Genomic DNA, 19,872 nt, shown 5'->3' with positions numbered 1-19,872 from the left:
CTCTAATGGACACAGGCAGCCATGTCCCAGAACCCTGCTTGTAAAGGTTTCATTCCCCAAGCCCCTGCTTAAAAAGGGTACCAGAACTTTTCAGAGGGTTGAGATGCATAGCTAGGCTTAAAAAGGCCCCAGTGGTCATTAGCCTAGTACACACCTATGAACTATACAGTTAAGAATTCAGTGTTATCTCATGCTGCAGCATGGGTGGTATTAGTACAGCAGTCTGCTCTTCTGCAACAACCCCAGCACAACTGCTTCACATAGTCGTATGCCCATCAGACCAGGAAAGGAGCATTTGACAGACTTATCCAGGAACTACCACAGTTTACTGTCTCAGTCAACAGAAAAGTGTGCAACTGATTGTTAATATAGCGCAGTTATTACCAGGCAACACTTCTCTAAACGTTGAATGTCTGCATTAAGTACAGGCCCTGTAAAATCTCATTCCCCCTATGGCAGCTATTTTCCCGCTATCAAGAACATCCTAAGTCAGCAATTTACAGGCATCTAAGAAATCTTATACTAGACCCTCAAAGTCCTAACCTCCAAAATATTTTCAAAAAAAGCCATTTTTTTATCTCAGTAAATATATTTTAGAAGCAGGTATCGGCTTACTTAAAAATAGTCCTTGTACTTGCAAAATTCAGGATTGGTCCTCGTACAATATCAATACCTCGATCATCAGAGGCATTCAGCTAGAATAAAAAAATATGGACATGGAGTTCAGTACTGCTATTCAGAACTTGTCAATCTTTTATCACTTTTACTAACTGTATGTTTAAAAATATATAAAACAAAAATAAAACTTCAGCACAACACCAACTTATACAAACATGTATACTTATACTACAAACAAACTGGATGTCCTCTCAAATGATGTGTGTCCTTTAGGATAAGCAATGGTTGTCATACACTTAAAAGTAATTTCTGCATTTCAGTAAAATGTTAAGAAACGTTAGGTGCAGCAAAACCATGAAATATTTTACAAGTGGAAAGTTAATTGCACGCACAAGATAAACTTTTATGGCAACTGTTACATTTCCTTTATGCTAAGGAAAAATGTACACTCCTGGGGAAAAAATAACCAGTGCAATTTTGTAACCCTTTTGAGCTCATAAAAATTAAAATCTTAATAGTTAGAAAAATACATATCAACAAACCACCACTTTTTTTTTTTTTTTGCTTTAATCCTCCTCTGTACCTGCACAGTGGTTCCATTATCTTCACCCCCAGCAGTCTAATTTTTCAAATGGTGTGAGAGCTAGGGCATCCTTAGGCTAAACAAGAATCCTGTACTTGTACCCATTCTCGCCTGTCAGTGGATTATAATTAGCCCATTTAGTTCCCTTACGGTGAAAACTGGGCAATGCACTGGTGCAGGGGTTAAGTGTTGTCGCCTCACAGCAACAGGTTCTCCAGCTCGATTCTCGGCTGGAGTGTCTTGTGTGTGGAGTCTGCATGTCCTCCTTGCATTCATGTGGATTTCCTCTGGGTGCTCTGGTTTCCTCCCACATTCCAAAGACAAAGTCTGGAGCTTTTCTCCCTGGGCCTCTGCTGAAAATGGGCTCTGTCCCAGTTGGAGGAATCAAATGTTAAATAAAATAAATAAAAATAAAAAAATATATAGGGAGCAGTCCACCTGTAAACTATAGAGGAGTGGCTTGCCTTAGTTCAGTCTGAACTCATATATGCTACTTTAGCACTTCTATAAGTGGTGTGTGCAGACAGGCTTAAGCCATTAGGATAATTCTGGACCCATATAAGCAAAACAGTACAGTCAGCGTCCTTGTTCTCCACTGGGAATGGCGCACTGCAAGCATGACCTTAAAAACACATCCCTAACATCCAAACCCCACCCCTCCAAGAGAGAAAAGCAAGCTCTGTTCCTTCTTTCTTCTATATAGCTCTCTCTCCAGAGCAGCTTTGTCAGGTAGCAGAGTTACTAATCAAATTTTGGTGAATAGGTTCATAGATAAATACCAGGCTATCAGCCTGCAGACAATTACAAACCTAGCCAATAACTGAAGGTTAAAAATCAAACCCTATACTTATGTGCGAGGTAAAGACTTTAGCCATTATACCAACCCTAATGCTGCAGGCAGGGCTTTATCCTATGCCACTAAAGCAACTTATAAAATGACAGCAGTCTTGCAAGCCACCATGTTTTCTACAACATTTATGTACTATTCACTCACCCCAAGCTTTTCACCTCAGTTAACAATATACTTTGCCCATCTAATAAAATTGTGGCAACATCATCATTTTTGTAGATAAGCTGATCAACATTTACTGATAAAAAAACATTTGTGCACATTTCTGAAAAATGGTCATTTTCTTGTGGGACTTTACCAAAAAGCGGCTTTTTGACTCCATGGACAAACCTAGCTAACAAATATATAGATTTGTTTTCCAAGTATATACATTTCCTGCTTTTTGTTCTACTACACAAAGATACAACAATACAAGCACTTTTGGTCTGAGCAAATATTCCTCTCTCAGTACCTAGCTATGTTACTTTGTAAAGTTATTCAAATTAACTAACTGAAAAAAGGACATCTATGCTAGATTGCAGATCCCTCAATTTATCTCGAATGTACCAAGCCATTTAGTTTTATGCATAACATGATGTAGCGCATAACTTTTCTTGTAAAATAATTAAATTTGAGTACCAAAATCAGTGATGTACAGATCACACAGCCTTAACCTAGAATGTGTACAAATCTCACTTTATTGCAGGGTATATGTATGCAATTTTGGTAAGGAGGTGTCCAGGTATTAAATACTATTTCTTATACAGCAGCGTATCTGGAGAAGTTAGCTATAAAATAGTGAGGGCAGGATGTTGTGTATAATGCATGGACCCCATATATTCACTCCCAATTTCTATAACCTCAGTTACTCTAAAGAGGAAAAGGTCAAGGACAAATACCAGTTATGAGAGATCACAGTCAAAAGTAAAAGATAAAACTGGTTAACATCACAACCACATTTTCTGCATCAGGGAGAAACCGTGAAATGCACTGAATGTCTGGGGAGAAAGTACAAAATGCTTTTTTGTGAGTTTCCGACCTATGCAAAAAATGTATCAATATAAACTGAGAAGCCTTCATTTTGAAGCTAGTTGAGTGATCATTTGCACCTGTACTATACACATTTTATTTTCAAATACTAGACTGGCAGCATATAATGAAACAGGATTAAAAGAGAAGCTATTAAAAAATGCTTCAGCTCAAAATATGTCCATGAGTAACTGCTGCGATCTAGCTACAAGTTTTAGCCCCTGTGTACAGTGGAGAAAGAAAAGTGGTCCATCTGTAACCAACCAATTTCAGGGTCCATGGCTGACCAGAACAGCAGCTACTTTCTACTGAAAGAAAAAGAGAGCAACCTGACGTGGTACCTTGAAGGCTAAGTTGTCCTCTAGCCAGAGCATCACTAAGATTTGTGATCATACTTTGTCCATTAAAAGCAATACACCTACATATTGTGTACACTACAAATGCACACACACCACATGGTGATATGCTATCTTCTGTAACCCCCCCCCCCTTTTCCTTTTTCCCCTGCTCATTTAGTGACATTTTAATTGTATATAACAATTCCTTTTGGACATTTTCATGTCCTCCTCTTAAACTGTGGGATTTACTGAATGGCTCCCCTACCTTCTCCTTATAGGCTCAGTCATTTCTCTCTTGGATAAGAGCCAGGAATCATCAGCTGTCCCATTTGTTCCCCATTCAAGAGGCATTACCAGCCATTCATTCTGCAGAGGGGTGATGGTTAGGTGAAAAGCCCATTTCCTAACTCAGAGCCCGAGCAATGGCTTGCATTTGCTGTAAACTTCAGCACCACAAGCCTGCCAGGCCCCCTTCTGGAGGTGATCACAACCTACCAGTAGGTGCCATCAATGCAGTAAGCTAAACTGCCATCCACCTCTCCAGTGGACGACTTGGCAGCTATCATTTTATCCTATCCATCCTGCAGCAACTCCACTGTTAAACAAAAGCACATCAGTAGGGCCACAGTTAGGACTCCATCCCTCTACATCAAGGGGCTGGGCTTGGATACTTTAATGACTTACACCATTCACGCTCCAAAAACCCTATTATTTTGATTTACTAAAGTTATCACATTTTTAAAGGGACAAGTAAGAAAGTAAGATGGTCTTTTCCCAGTTTATAAAATGTAAAAGGCATCAAAGACTTAAAAACACAGACACACATACAATGCATACAGTTGTGTGCCACGTATGGTGTTTACATTACAACAGCATATATTTCAGTTTTTTTTTTGTTTTTGTTTTTGAGTACTCTTACCAAAACATAAAATGAGTATTCAATTTTGTTTCCTTACAAATGGAGGCTGAACTAGAGGTTAATTTTTAAAGCATACAAGATGTGAATGATGCTGATACAAATGTATATTTACTGACTCAGCTCAGCAAACAGTTTATGAACACAAGATGCAATACCTTAGGGGAAAATAAATAAATAGATAAATAAAAAGACGCAAAACCTTAAACTTCCAGTGTTCATTTTCACTTCAGAAGGAATATCTGATAATATACTTTGTGGGAAAAGTGCCTCATGTACATTTCCACAATTATTACAATATCCAGGCCTGTTCCAGCCCTGCACACCCAAAAAGAAAAGAAAATATCTTATGCTTGCACTCTGACAACTCATCCAGGTGAGACCTACAAAAGGTTTCACACAGTCGCACATCAAACACAGTAAAACATATAAAATAGGAAATATCAAATGCAGTACATCTGAAAAACGAGTCACGTGACAACAAACAAACCCGTCTCGCATCAACTTTAAAGCAAAAAAATTTGCTTCCCAGGCAAAGGTTGCAAAATGGCAGCACTAAATACTTCACCTCCAAAACCATGGAATTAAACTCTCGTTCTCCATACAGCTGTTTGGCACAGGCCAGAATGGTGGAGGTCTTCCCTGTCCCAGGAGGCCCATAGAACAATAGGTGAGGCAGTCTGTCTTCACTGATAAACTTTTGAACTAAGAAAAGAAAAAGAAAATGTTACGATGACAGGAATGAATCTACTACCAAAACACATAGCAGCAAAGAAAGAAATAATGAGATTCACTGCAGCAAGCCGTGTAGCTCACACATTAGTTCTCAGTTAAGACAGCAAGTAATGTTGGACTGTGCCTGTTGCAACTCTGCCACACATCTCACTTATAAAAGTATACTAGACCTCTCACTCTAACACATGTACAGCGTGAAGGTAGGACAGCCACCGCATCAATAAAGCTACGGTTGAGCTTCGGAAGATATGCTACTGACAAATCCCAAACAGCAAAATCACAGGTACAGAAAAGGCACACTTCTGAGATATCTGTAACGTACAAGAGTTAAAAATATGAAATACTGCTTACTACAATCAAAGAAAAACTTGCTGAAGATTTCATGATTAACACAGAATGCACTGTTTGAAATCCCACCTGGGAATCTGACAGATGGATATTAGGGAAATTCAGTAACTTTCTAAAGGAAAAGATGTCCCTAGGACAGAAGCAATATCAGCTACAAAAATATATTTGATCATGAAAGGAAAACTGCTCGTTTTACTGTACGGTGTAAACATTTATGCCCATGTACTCATCAACATTTTCACTGACTTTGCACTTCTTAATGTACCAGGCACAGTACCCCATGTAATGGGAAACACCTTTCTCAAATCTATTAAAGTTTGCTTTGCACTGACCCACTCTACTGTAACATCCCCATAGGTGGTTGGTCTGAATGGTTAAAAAAACTCCATTGGGAATCATCCCTCAGTATTACACAAGAATAAATTATCTTGTACCTTTCTAGAATAGAACAGAAATGACTATTTACTTCCACAGGGACGTGGAGTGGTGAGCAGCTAATATGCTTTGCTCTCAGCCTCCCTACTGCTAAAATTATCATTAAATAGCCTTTTCCATTTTATCAAAAAACAGACTTGCATAGCAGTGTGGTGCGTAGCTAGCACTTTACAAACCTCTTGAATTAAATGACCTAAAAACAGCAGTTTTCTTTTTTTACTGTCTCTCTTACCTGGGGACTCTTCCTGACTGACTTTAAGGTGGCAGAGATTCTTAAGTGTTTTCAAATCTTCCATACAAAACTGAAGTACATTATAGATATGCTTACATCTAGAATCCAAACAATACACTGACTTAATGTGTTGCATCTCCTATATTACGGGAAGCATGAAGCATAAACCTTTCCTGACTTAGGTGCTTTTGTGGAACACTAGACAGCACAGGTTCCCACAAGAACAATTGCAGCTGCACAATTTACAGAGAAACAAGAGTTGCAAACCTCTCTCTCAAGATGGAAAATAAAACTGATGACAAAGAACAAAGAAGGAATATTTATGCTTGACTGAGCTATATGAAGATGGGGATGGAGATGATCAGTTGCATTTATTTTCTGAGTTAAATATGTTACTTTGCTAATAGTCTATTCTGTAGCTCTTTCCATAATTAATCAGAGGTTGAGGAAACTAAGTATGCATGGATTAAAATATCAGTGAAAGGTTTCTAAGGAAAAGCAGAGAAGCAGGGAGTATTCCAATCAAGTGGGTAGAGCAAGATGTGATTTCGGACTGCAATGCTTTATTACTACAAAAAGAAAGCTTTTGTTTCGGTGCTTAGAAAATATACATGAAGTTGGGTTGCAGGTTCTGTTAAGATTTCCCTGCAGTCTTGTGGATAAAATAATAATAATAATAATAATAGAAATGGAGGCAGCTTTGATCATTGTACCATGAGCAAAAATAAAAAATGCTGTTCGAGGCATTAATTACAAGGATGCTGTGTTATAGATCCCAAAAAGAATGAGACACCACCCACATTTCCTACCAAGTCACAGCAAAGCAAAAAAAAAAAGGGAGAGGGTGACTGGTAAAGTTCTCAGTTTCTTTCAGCCTTTAACATAGCTTTACCAATCTTGTGGAAGAGGTTAATGAGGACGACAATGACTTTCCCACTCTGGTCCAGTGACTATTGAGATCTCTGAAACAGAGTAGTAAAATGGTGCAACACTGCTAGAGATTCTACTGCATCAGGTAATCTTGGGGATAAATCTTGTCAGTCCAGGTTCAGAGCCTTTCCTAGTTTGTTTTCTACAGCAGGGTTTCTAGCATGTACTTCCTTCTGTATGCATTTTTATTTTGAAGGGCCACCAACAATACCTCTCTTCTTACTTATTTTGAGCATGTAATTAATTACAGAGAATTTTTTTGCATTTATATATGCAGTGTTTGGGGACTCTGATATTTTCCTCAACATGAGGGTGGTAAGATCATATTACCGGTTAATTGGAAGACAGAGTGCTTCTGCATGCATGTACATTTTTTAGACTCTGGTTCATTAGAAAGACTCAACTTAGCATCTGCAAACTTGATTAGTTATTGAACTTGTTGGCTGTTCTGTTCCAGTAAAGTCTTTATGGTTTCTATATTAGCAATTTCCATTACAGTTAATATACACTGATGTCTTGGTTGTGACACGTTTCTTTTATTTACATGCTACTTAGCAAAATGTGTTATGTACTCCGCTACCTTTCTTGCAATGTTACAATGTGGAACGGGATGGATATTCGTCACTAGTGTCTTATCCATGAGGAGGGATGGGAAGAGAGTCAAACTTATTTATGCATGCATGACAGAGATCCTCACCCAGAGCATTAGAGTGGGCAAACTGTTTGCAGCTTTATTTTGAGGTGCTAAAAGACCTGAGAGATTGGTGGATACTAGATTATAAACTTGCTGATTCTTTAGATTTTCATCTCATTATATCTGTTAGAATAACACAGTATACAATTCATTGATCTAGTCTTAAGACAGTTTCACAGTTATGTGGGGTTTGTTTTTGCTTCCTTTTTCTTATTTCACTGCAGGAGGCACACAAGGAAAGATACTGCAACTGAACATGAGTTTCATTCTTCTGGAAGAATGTGAAGAAAACAGTCAGTTTGAATACAGTGGCTTTCATTTCTTGGAACGTAAGGGGGTCAGAGACAGCTTACAAAAGGAAAGCCATTACGGAGAAGATAGGAATGATAAAAGACAAAGTTGTGTTTTTGCAGGAATCAAAGACCAATCTACTAATATTAAAGGAATTTTATGTTTGTGGCCTGGGAGGGGAAAGCATCTCAAACAGGAAATCATTACTTTAATTCATAAGCATCTGGGATGGGCCCTAGAAATGGGAAGTTATGGATAGGAAAGGAAGGTGGTTGGCTTAGAAGACTGGGACAGCTGAATCTCTGACTGTCTTAGGGAATTTTTATTGACCTAATATAGACAGATCAGGAAGGACATATGAGAACATTTTGGGTAAACAATTGAAGGACCATAACTCTGGGATGGTAACAGGTGTGAGATTTTAATGTGGCCCCCAATCCCATGTTGGATAGGATTCCTCTTAGGCTGCAAAGGGTTTGGAATTGTCTGACATATTATATAATGGATTGGATGCCATCAATGTCCGACATGCCCGCTACAGTACGAGAAGGGATTACACTTACTTTGGGGTACAGGATAGGATGACAAGTAGAACAAATTATTTGTTAAATAAGGATTTGGTGGGTAATGTGGTTTATGTACATCAGGCATGAGCCCTATATGACTACAGTATGGTATTGCTTGAGGTCCTAGGACTAAATATGTGTAAATATAAAACTGACCTGGAGACTTTTCTTGCTATTACATAAAGGAAGTAAGAAAGTCAATGATCTGCAAGGGAGGACAGAGAGGCTCTGGACTGAAAAAATGACTAAGAAATGGTTGGGCAGGTAAGTTGGGGAAAATTTTTTTGCAAAAGCAAAGTGAGAGGAAGAGAACATTTTTAAAAGTAGGTGGGTGCACGTTAATACAAAGCAGTTGAAAGGAAGTTTGACTCTCTGCCCATCAAGGAATGCCATCTCTCCTCAGCAATGAATGAGACAAAAAGAGGCATGGGGAATATTAAAAACAATTTCCACTGGGCAAAAGTTACTACTTCTATAAAATGTTTAGCATGCAAATTAATCAAAGGTGCTTGAAAGTCTCAATTTAAGCCATTAGGAGATAGGATGGCACTGTTGCATACAACTTTAAATTAATCAAATTATGTCTACCTGAAAAGGAAGGAAGGAAGGAATGTACCATTCTATTTCACAATATGATGTCAAAAATATTGAGAAATGTTTGTCACACTGTTACCTTCCACAGGTTGCAACAAGAAATTACAGTTGTGCAAGTAAAATAACCATAACAGTAGAGGTCTGAAAGATTACTGGATGTGGTAGCCTTAGTTTTACAGGTTATATCCTTGGCAGGATTCAACCCATATAGCCAAGTCTGCTGCAGCAGTAATCAATATGATGAATCAATATGATGATCATCACAGAAGTCTGTAAGAAACCTATTTGATTAGCAAAAATTTGTGCTACTACAGAGTCACATAATTTGCTGCTTGCCAAAAATAGTTTAACACCAATTTTCTTAGATGTATATATGGAAGAAGAAAAAGTCAACAATTCCCAAGCTCAGACAGAACTGCACAGGCAGCACTGTTATTCGGTCAAAATAAGGATCTAACCAGACATGGCATGCCCCAATACTATCTTTGGACAGGAACAGCTTTAATGAAGTTTTACTTCATAGGATGAAAAAAAGTAGCTCCTTCTTTGGTCAAAGAAAAACAGAGATGCATCATACGATGGTTTAGATGATGAGACATGGTTCGAGTGTAGCTAAATCTGGAACAGCCAGAAGCAAATTTATTTTTGAACATGGGCCACTTTTTGCCTTTAGACTTGGAATTTCACAAGATATAATTTTTCTGAGTAATTTACTTATCAAATTCAGATTTTATACCATTCTCCGAAAGCTAAAATAGCTATGAATGGACTCCGCTTATAGCCGATTTCATTTTCAAGAGGTACAAGGCACAGCTGTTTTTTTTTCTTCAACTCCTCCCCAGTGACAGAAACATTGCCAAGTTTCTTGGTAACAGAAGTGATATTCTATCCTACTTCAGCATCGTGGTTTGTGGATGATGGCGTGGTCTGGGTCAGCAATCCTTAAACAGCTATTCCAACACCAGAGCTGCTTAATAGGTTTGCACTGTTATCAGGGTTTAAGGTTAAGGTTAATAATAAAACAGTCCTTTCTTCCCTTAAAGCCCGTGTAGAGAAGCTACTGCCCGTCACTGACAGGCAAAATTAGAGTGATTAAGGAAAGCTGTTATCTGGGTATTACTATGACTTACCCACTTATTCATATGCAGCGGGAAAGGACCAAATCCAACATCCAGCACAACCAGCAGCCTCCGTTTTTGCATAAAAAATAGGGCATTGGAATTCTGTTCCATCTTTGCTGCTTTCCACACCTGGGTAAAATAAAATGAATAGCAAAAATACAGAAGTCATATGAATTTTTTTATAGGGCAACCTAACAGCTTGAAAGAGTAGGAGGAAACCGATGTTATCTAGGGAGAAAAGGGGATTACTAATCTAGAGCTGTATGTTAGAGTTTCTACTGGATGACAACTTCTGATGGCTAAAGGTGATCCTACGCTAGTATGGTTTTGGGTTGAATTGAAGGTTACACCAATCCAAAGATACGACATGCTAAGACTCTAAACCGAATCTTGGTCCCACGTAGATAACAGGAGTGGGTGGAGTATTAAACGTTCTCCCATTTGTGGGGGATCCTTTTTCAGGATAAGGAAAAGAACTTGGTTCAGCGGACTATTTATGATAATTTCAGAGGTTACAGTGTGTTAGAATCAGGTAAAAGAAAATCTTGTGTGTGAGACACAGGATAAAGACTTTAGTCAGTTAAACAAATCCAGACATTTACAGTGGCAGCAATGCTTACAGATATCACCAACACTTAAAAAAAAAAAAAAAAAAAGAAGAGTTTTTGTAAAAGGGACACAGCCTAATTATGGGAATGGAAAGGAGGCTTTTGGCCACCCAAAAGAAAGGGGCATGCAATTTCACAAATGTGAAAGACTCACTATACTGTTCAAGTTTTATAAGAGTCTATCTTTAAGAGGGGGAAGACTATTAGTCATTGGGTGAGATGGGTTAAAAGGAAGCTGGAAGCAATAAAAAGCAATGACTGTAGAATATCACCTACCACTTCCTTTATATTGTTTAAGATTATTTATGCCAACACTCCTTGTATAGGCTCTGGCAAAGGGAAGTAGCTACTGTCACCTCAATGTTGGAGGTGCTATGAACAGAAGGCAAGTTATTTTTAAACGATTTGGAAATGTCCTGCAAGTCTACATACCTGTAGTAAAGTTCTACCACACAACAGCTTGGTTATCTTAGAAAAATATACTGGATCTCAATAAAAGTGCATTCTGGCCACTGAAACTTAATAGGAAAGGACAGCAGCTACCTAAAAGAATCTTCACAGTAGAACAATGGTGGCCATTACACTTATTTTCAAGCACGGTTGAAAACCTAACACAGGCTGGAGAAATGAAAGAATTACATTTTGTTAAACACAGACCATTCTAATGTTATTAGAGGCCATGGTAATATGCTTTTCTTCTGTACTATCTTTATACATTGTTGGTTGTTTACAAGACTGTTCAAGACTGGTATCATTTAAATAGGATTAATGAGGGCAGGAGACAGTGGTTCTATAATTTCTGTATTCCTGATCTTTTGTCATCAGTTTTCTTTACATCTTGATTTTTTTTATATGGAATTTTTGAAAGATGGTGGAATATAGTTAAAGTAGAAAAACAGGTTTATTTGTTAAAGAGGAAATATAAAATGTATTTTAATATTCTAGACAAATTCCAGTTGTAAGATTGCCAAACCCATGGTCACAGCACCTTTTGCGGAGCACCATTGTACATGAAGTGACAAACATGGTAGCTATGGCAGTAATCATATCTTAATGAAAATAGAACAACTCCTACATGGAACACTGAGGACTCCAGGGAAAATGCTGCTTCTTCAGGAAGCACAATCCATGACATAGTGCTGCCCATAATGAAAAGTATTATTTGCCTGTTAAGATCAGTACCCTAAGGAAATTAAGCAAAAAAGGGTAATGTACTCCGATACAATGAGCGCAACAAGCACTTTGCCATACAAAATATAAATTTATGTAATGAAAGTATGCACAAATGACTGTACATGCACTTCAGGATATTCACTGGTGCCTGCCCGTGTAATAATGTAAGGTCAACTGCCCAAATCATTTAGTAGCCATTTAGTTCCTTGGTTAAAAAGATGTACAACAATGAAGTTCAAAACACACCTCTGTATACATTATCAAGACCATATAGTACAAAAAGCATACTGTTGTGGCCCAAAGGTCCAAATCAAGAAACCAAAAAACAATATGTAGAACAAACAAGATAGGACCACCACGATAAATGTCATAAAAGGAGGTTTTATTCTTCTTTAAAACAAGAGATAAGCGCTTTAGCGTGCTAACAAGGCTTTTTCAGATCTTCTATCAAGATCATGTTTATATTATTTCATCTACTAAATACCTATAGGATTTTATCCAAAATTCCAAGAGTGCTCGCTGTGAAGACTGACTTGCACAGGCTTTCATGCACACCATGTCTGTATAAAAAATAAACAAACTTTGGGATTAGAACTAGGTGGGCTGCAATATGCAAATAAACTTTAGGATTAGAATCCAAGTGAACAGTCACCAAGACTCGGCTGTTACTTAGTACCTACCCGAGAGCTATTAGTCTTCAGCAACTGCTTTTAAAGTACTGGCTTTAATTTTGCCAGAAAACACTTAATCTTTTTTTCCCTTGCCTTCAGCTTTGTTACCAGCTCATAAAAAAAAATCAACACTCTTAAATCCTTCTACTGTATCAAGAGACATTGCAACTTACTTGTACTAAGGATGTCCTGGTGGGAAATTAAATCATTTAATGTCTGTGGTCGATATTTTTCCACCCTAGAAACAGAATACTTGAATTAGATTTATAATTTAAATTTTTAAAAGAATATTGAAATCCAATGAAAGAACAATGTACATAGCTATCATTTTCTCTAGTATTTTAATGCATTTAGTATCTTGTTGGGATTCCCTTCCTCAAAAATTAGCTTACACACCCATCTTAACAGTTGCAGATTTATACGACTAAATTAAAACCTTAGCAGTAGCATACACTTATTTTACTCTGCTTCAGTCAACTTATTTTCCTTAAAACCAAGCAACAAGCCCCCCCCCCCCCCACATTAAAGAACAGCCCTCTACCCCCACTTACAATCAAGTGTTAAATTAAATTAGGATTGCTACACCTGGATGGAAATGTACAAGTTTCCTTTTGGCTTATACCTCTTCTTAGTTTCCTTAAATGACACTTGCTGAAACCTACCTGCTCCATGTCCTAGATCATGTTTATGTTTGCAGTGACTCTCTACTGCAATGCAAGTTGTGCACTATGGCAAAACACAATTTTTTCCAGCTAGAAAGCAGTAGTACTCAATAAAACAGTACACAAACATGGTGTAAACATACTGAACAATTAATTATACACAGGCAGCCTCCCTTATCAAAGCATTATGGGAATATAAAAATTTGTAATGAATACATCAGCATTGTCTCAAAAATGTACAGTAGTGGAAATCTTTAATTATATGAACAAGTTTCAGCCTTGTTAGCTTATAAAGCATCACATAAAAAAAACTATGAAATACTCAGCTTCACAAGAAAACCCCGATACAATATAACTAGGACTGGCCACCAAATATGAAGATTAAAAAAATTCTCAAAACAATATATACACAACCCACTTAGAAATATCCTGGAAACAAATCACAATCATTTACAAAGACATTTTTAGGGAAAATCTACATCCCTCAGATGATGCCTTGATAATGGAATTTGTGTATTTAATCAAAACCAAAACGTTCAACTTAAATTCTGTCTGCTTGCCCCTTCCAGGGAAAGGCTGAGGGGGAAGGTAGAGGAAACAGTGGTGTCATGAGCCCTGGAGGTGACATTGAGGCTGTGGAAGAGAAGCTTTTGCTGCTGTAGGTTGGCAAGCAAAGACAGGATCAAAATTGCATAGGTAAGGGGGCCATTTCCCTTGTGGTACAACTGCACTCCCACCTGGGTGGGGTTAGACTTGCAGACTTTGCATGCAAGTGGGAAATGGGTCTTAAGGAGCACTCCCTGCCTGGCCACAGTAAGGTCCCAGCCTCTCTGCTTCTCTCCATAGACAATGCATACAATAAACGCAATTTAAAATTTTGGATGCTTCAACAAGAGTACCCTACAGTTGAAAATAAACTGAACCACATTGTTTTTATTAAGTGAAAGCTTAGCCCTCTCTTGCTCCAAGTAGTCATTCAACCTTTACTAGGATATCCTAAACAATCTTACATGTGCTACACAACAAGATTAATCAATTAACTGTCAATCAATTAATTTGTGATACGTGGTTTAATCAAGGTTTTATGTACTGGCATGACTTTCAGAGATACTGCTTCATCAGAAAACCATTTGAGTTCTGATACGAAACCTTTTTTTTTCTGTGAAGTGTTACATTTTATATCCCCGATTCATTGTGATCACTTAAACTCCACACTGAATACTGGGCCCCATATCAGAAGTGAAAGCTCACGGTTAGAGAAACTCACATCAATTAAGCCTTACGCTCCAAAAAGGCAAACCCTCAGCCTGAAGGTTCCCATGTTACAAAGCTATTGAATCATGTTCAGTGGTGGTAATTATTGGATTTTTCTTGTGCCACGTTTGGCTTTTTTTTTAAATAAAAGAATTGGAATAAGAAAATAATTGTGGCAAATGCTCAATTTTTTTTTCAGGAGAATAACAGGTGGTCCAATCAGACCATCTATGTAAACTGAGGCTCCAGATCAAGCTGCGAGTTTGTCTGGACTAATTGCTCTGCAGAGTCAGTCAAACTAACCGTCAATGACAACAGCTGTCCACCACCACACCCCCTTTTCAGGAGTATTTAAAACATATTAAGCAAATGTAATTTTATTAATTAAAAATCTATCTAATGACGTTTACTGGGCAAAAATGTTCATAAGAAAACTTAAACTGGATAACATTAAAGGAACAAATCAGAAAAAGAGTCATTGAGAATTCCAATGCACAATGATGTAGACTTGGATAGGATCTACTAGTGTAATTGGCTTTTCCTTCCTTAATTCCCGGTCACAGTGGAGGTGTGGGGGGTGGGAGAAATGCCCAAAGGGCTGTAGAGTTCTCCTTCAAAGGCATGAGACACATCCACTGAAGGGACATGGTGGGGAGCTCCACAGTGCATAGACTCAGGAAGAAAGGAGTCGCAAAAGAAAACTAAGAATGTGAATTGTAAGGTAAGCAGACCACAGGGGAAAAACATTTTAAAACATCTTGGGAGTATGCAAATTTGGTGAAGTTTAAAGCTGCACTATAAAATGTCTCAAGACAGACACTGGTTGAACACGTGGGAGTAAATGCTACTGTAAAGGAAATAGAATATCAAGACATAAGAATGCCTAACTTTTTTTCTGCTAGCAGAATTAAAAAAAAATGGAAGTCATGCATTATACCAGCCTTGAAATACATGCTAGTTATAAAGTAAGCAAAGCAGGTGGAGGGAGGCTTGTTACACAGGGGAAGGAACAAGATGCACACAGTTAATGGAATGTGTGTGTAGCTTGACAACAGTGGCCAGAGAAATAGGAAGAAAGGGAATGATTGAGGTAACTGAAAAGTGGTGCAAAAATGTATTAGTGAAGAGCATGCAGGTTTTATTGCTGAAAAATATCTAGAGTTTGACGTGTTAAACAGATTTATGAAAAGAAGAGGACATGTAACTTCATCATCTTTCAGTCATACACTTAGTGAAGAGTTTGTATACATGTTTGATAAACTGGGTTCAATAAAGCAGTGTTCAAAAGAAAAACTAACATGTAAAACATCTTGAGAGGTATGTTGTATCAACATGCTTGCAACATACAAGTATATCAAAATCAATGGGAACAGTGAATCCTCCAAACAACTCCCCAAAAGAAATAAAACCACACACTGGAGAATACATATACACTATCCAAGGACACGCTCCATGCGTGGCTCCATGACATCCTAAAATTAAGAGATACATTAGCTAGTAACATCTTTAAGGGTACCACCATCCAAATAATCCAAACAGCAACTTGGAACTGAAACTTAACTATCAATACAGGGCACATTCCTTGACAACAGTCCTTTCAATGTGACATAATGAACATAGACTTGTACAAACATTTACTAGGTCATTTAATAACATGCTAATGAAATTGTACCAGGATTGTCAGCTGTTAACATAATTTGCATGCTTCACACTCACTCCTCTAGACAGCTTGGGTACATTTTAGCTAGTGGTTCTCAAAATGGTGGGGCCAGCGTCACTGGGGATGCTCATGCCCATTTCAGAACAAGCCCAAGTCAGTCTGAAAACGTTGCATACTTACAAAGTTAACTATTCAGTATCAACAGATTGATTGTAAGCAGGAATCAATCAATCTCCAAATAAATGCATTCTCTGCTTTACATTAACAAAAGTAGCCTCAGAAGTCTTCATTTTTCATTCTCATCTCTCATTCTCCACTCAATTTGCTCTAAGGTCCTTGCACACATTTTTTCTGTTTGTCTCAATCTCTTTGCTACTGTTTCACTGTACTTTTTCCTTCAAACCCTACACGGACATCCTTTACAGTCTTGGATTTATGTTGCTCTGTTATTTAGACATGCTTCTTTCCACTGTCTAACCACAACCAAATTCTGGATTTTGTAGCAGTTTCAATTACAACTCCCTTCTCTTGGTTTTGATTCAGAATCGGTGAGATTCACCAACGTTTCTCCCACCCCTATACTTAGACTGAATGGGTATATGTCAGCTTACTACATTCAAGACCAACACTGAGTGAACACATAAAAGTAAATGCTACTACAAAAGGAACTAGAATGCCTATAGAGTTTTCCTCCTCCTACATTTCCACAGTACACATCACATGATCAGGGGTTATAGCTACAGGATGCAAACTCTCTGAATTTATACATGTGTAAAGAGATGCTCTTTTTGTCACACTGACTTTATTACCTCCACTTACTCATTGCAACTAAATTTTGTATATGCGCACTATAGAAGGGTTGACAAAGGAATTAATGCTTCCAGAATATAGCAGGCCTTTCAACTCTCTTCCTTCTAATGGAACAGGACACTATACAAGAGTGATGTTCACACAATGTAACAGAGCTGATTCAGTCACCCTAGATGTCAGAGCATGCACTTCAGTTTTTACATATCTTTCACAAGAATTATCTTCAATGTTAAAAGCACAGAAATTAGCGATGTGACCCCCCCTCCAAATTTTTAACACATGAACAGTTTACTTTCTGTTACACCCCATACTATTTCTGTTGTAATATAAATCATATTTCTTAGAATCACTTGGCCTAGTAATACAAGAAAACAAGTCATGCAAAATTATTTTAAATCTGTTTACTGCTATAATTACTCACATTTTTTCTTTACTATTATTAGGTTGCAGACAAAGTTTTAAAATGAGCTTTAAATCATGAATTAGAGCATAAACTTGAAGTTCAGCTACACAGTTATTGCTTATAACTCATGGGTTATACCAGCCCTGAGTAAAAGTTATTTCCAAAGTTAAAGTCCTTACAATCAGTCTCATTCATGTTTCATGTTACATGTCATCAGTGCATTTCATGTCCCTAAAGATGAAAAGATTCTTACCCAGTCGGCTTGGTACTAGTTCTCTTTGGTAGCAGTGTTCAAATCTGACTAATTAAGGTGATATGTCATTTTCACCGGATAGTTTCATCAGAGCTGGTACAGTCTTGGCACTGGCACTTAAGCTGGTCAACAAATTAGTTGTTACAGTAACTGCACCATTTTCTATTCAGTCTCCACCTACATTCCATGATTTTCCCTAGCAATTCTTCAATGGTTACAAACACTAAAGCACACCAAAAATACAGCTCTGTGGAGATTGTGCCTCCCAGTTACCATTCTGTACTTGGAAACAGAGGTACTACAAGCAGCCGATTATTGGAAAGTCATTGGATAAGTGACCATGCACAAACCACCAACGTAAGCCCAAGTTATCAAGGAACATTTTCATGTTCAAGCAACTGTGTTTTATGGAATTTATGTTACTCTTGACTTCAGTTTGTTTACTGGATATCTGAACAAGAACCATTTTCAGACACAACCCAGGCCAAAGGCAAAAATCAATGAGTCATCCAAAAAGGTACAGTCAAGCAAAATAAAGTTGTACTCTTTGGAGCAGTAGCAGTCCATTTCCTTGTACAGAGCTGTGGCCAAAATAATTATTGCTAGTTTTCCATACAGCAGTGTCTCAAATATCTGCTGAAAATATATTTTGTAATACTTGTTCCATCAATGGACTATGAGGAATACAGGCAAGTCAAGTGCAGCTGCATGGCACTGCTGAGTGAGAGATTCACTTTAATCTAGCTGGGTCTCTGATTTTCCAGAATTGCTTTTGTCACTTGCAGGTATTTCCAACTAGCAGGAGTGCAATTCCATCACTTCTTAGTCTAGGTTTTCTAACATCACCATAAAAAGGTGTACATTTCTTCTGATGTAACAGTGTGGGCAGAAATACTTCTCCCCACACCTCCAAGCCTGCCTCAACAATGAGCAGACTTAATACTATTAAACATTAGACGTGTTATTTTCAAATCCCCTGGTCCGCCATCATAGTGGACACAAACATAACAAGATTAAAAGAAGCTCCCTGGGATTTTGTGAATATCTCCTTCAAGACAGGGTTTGATTACACCCATGTTAAGGTTAACTGGTAATCTCTTCAAGGAGTACAGCAAGTCAAGGTAGACCCTAATTGGATTATGTCCTTGTAATTTAGATAAAAGTGATAGTTAAAGAGCTTACAGGGCAACTTTAATAAATGTAACAGGGATTCAGCTTATGCTGGTATTGCATTTTGGAGTATGTATGTACGTGTGGAATAGCATCTGGAAGTTGAATACATACAGTTAGAATGGTATCTTTAAGTCATATAATGGTAAGATGAATGATGCTACTAACAGGCAGTGTGCCGATTGTGTGTTGGATATAAAGCAGGACTAAAAAGGGAGCAGTTTATAACAAGGAACCAAGTAAGACACTGTGAGACTTCAAAATCGGGTTTTCAAGAGAAGTTATGCAAGCATGGGAATTCACCTTACAATCAGGATGTGTCCATGACTCCTGCCGAGTCTACCTGATGTATCATATTGCTCCCTATGTAAATGGGCAGAAAGTTTGATGAAGCAGTCAAATGGAAACTGAAATTGCAACTGAACAAGGGAAAAAAATAGAGAATCCCTGCTACTAGCAGGATGTAAGGGATAGAAATTGTTATATCAAGTACGAAGTCTTTCTGCGCTGGGGCATAGAAACATAAAACCTTGACTACAGCCTAGGAAACCTGACTTAGAATAGTGTCTTGGGAGCTTGACAATGCAGGCAGGGAAGATGGTCATGCCTATCCTGGAGGGAGATGCACATGTGCAGACTGATTCACCTGGAGACTGTGGAAATAACTATGCCATGCTCCTATAAGTGGGACAGGCAGTCCTGTTGACATCAACTCCTTGTAAAAGTAAGGGGGGAGGGGTGCAGCATACAACGTGCATGACTCAGTCTGGAATGTTACAGGGAGCTCACAAGCTGATAGGGGGAAGAACTGAAAAAGATAAACCATCTCAGATCACAGCATAAATTATGGCCACATCATCCCAAGCCAGCTCTCACGCGTGGTGACTAGTGAACTAATCATCATGGACTGAGAGGGGTTTGAAGACTGTAGGCAGTGCAGTGGAGGCAA

The 19,872-nt window shown here is 38.1% G+C and overlaps 1 protein-coding gene across 2 annotated transcripts in view; it reads right to left on the bottom strand.

Annotated features, from left to right (window-relative positions):
* RFC5 (replication factor C subunit 5) overlaps positions 1-19,872 on the bottom strand; it is a gene marked incomplete in the record, with an annotated part of 1,139,084 nt that overhangs the window by 284,668 nt on the left and 834,544 nt on the right. Inside the window, 3 exon segments of one of the 2 annotated variants that reach the window (XM_044068297.1) lie at positions 616-695; positions 4,882-5,018; positions 12,885-12,949. In XM_044068297.1, the coding sequence (XP_043924232.1) occupies positions 616-695; positions 4,882-5,018; positions 12,885-12,949 (282 nt within the window). 2 annotated transcript variants of the gene reach the window in all.

This window comes from Protopterus annectens, chromosome 4.part0, assembly GCF_019279795.1.
Source record: "Protopterus annectens isolate FY-2018-M chromosome 4.part0, PAN1.0, whole genome shotgun sequence".
NCBI classification, from domain to species: Eukaryota; Metazoa; Chordata; order Ceratodontiformes; family Protopteridae; genus Protopterus; species Protopterus annectens.
Note: the sequence above shows the minus strand (reverse complement) of the source record. Positions and strands in the feature narration are given on the sequence as shown.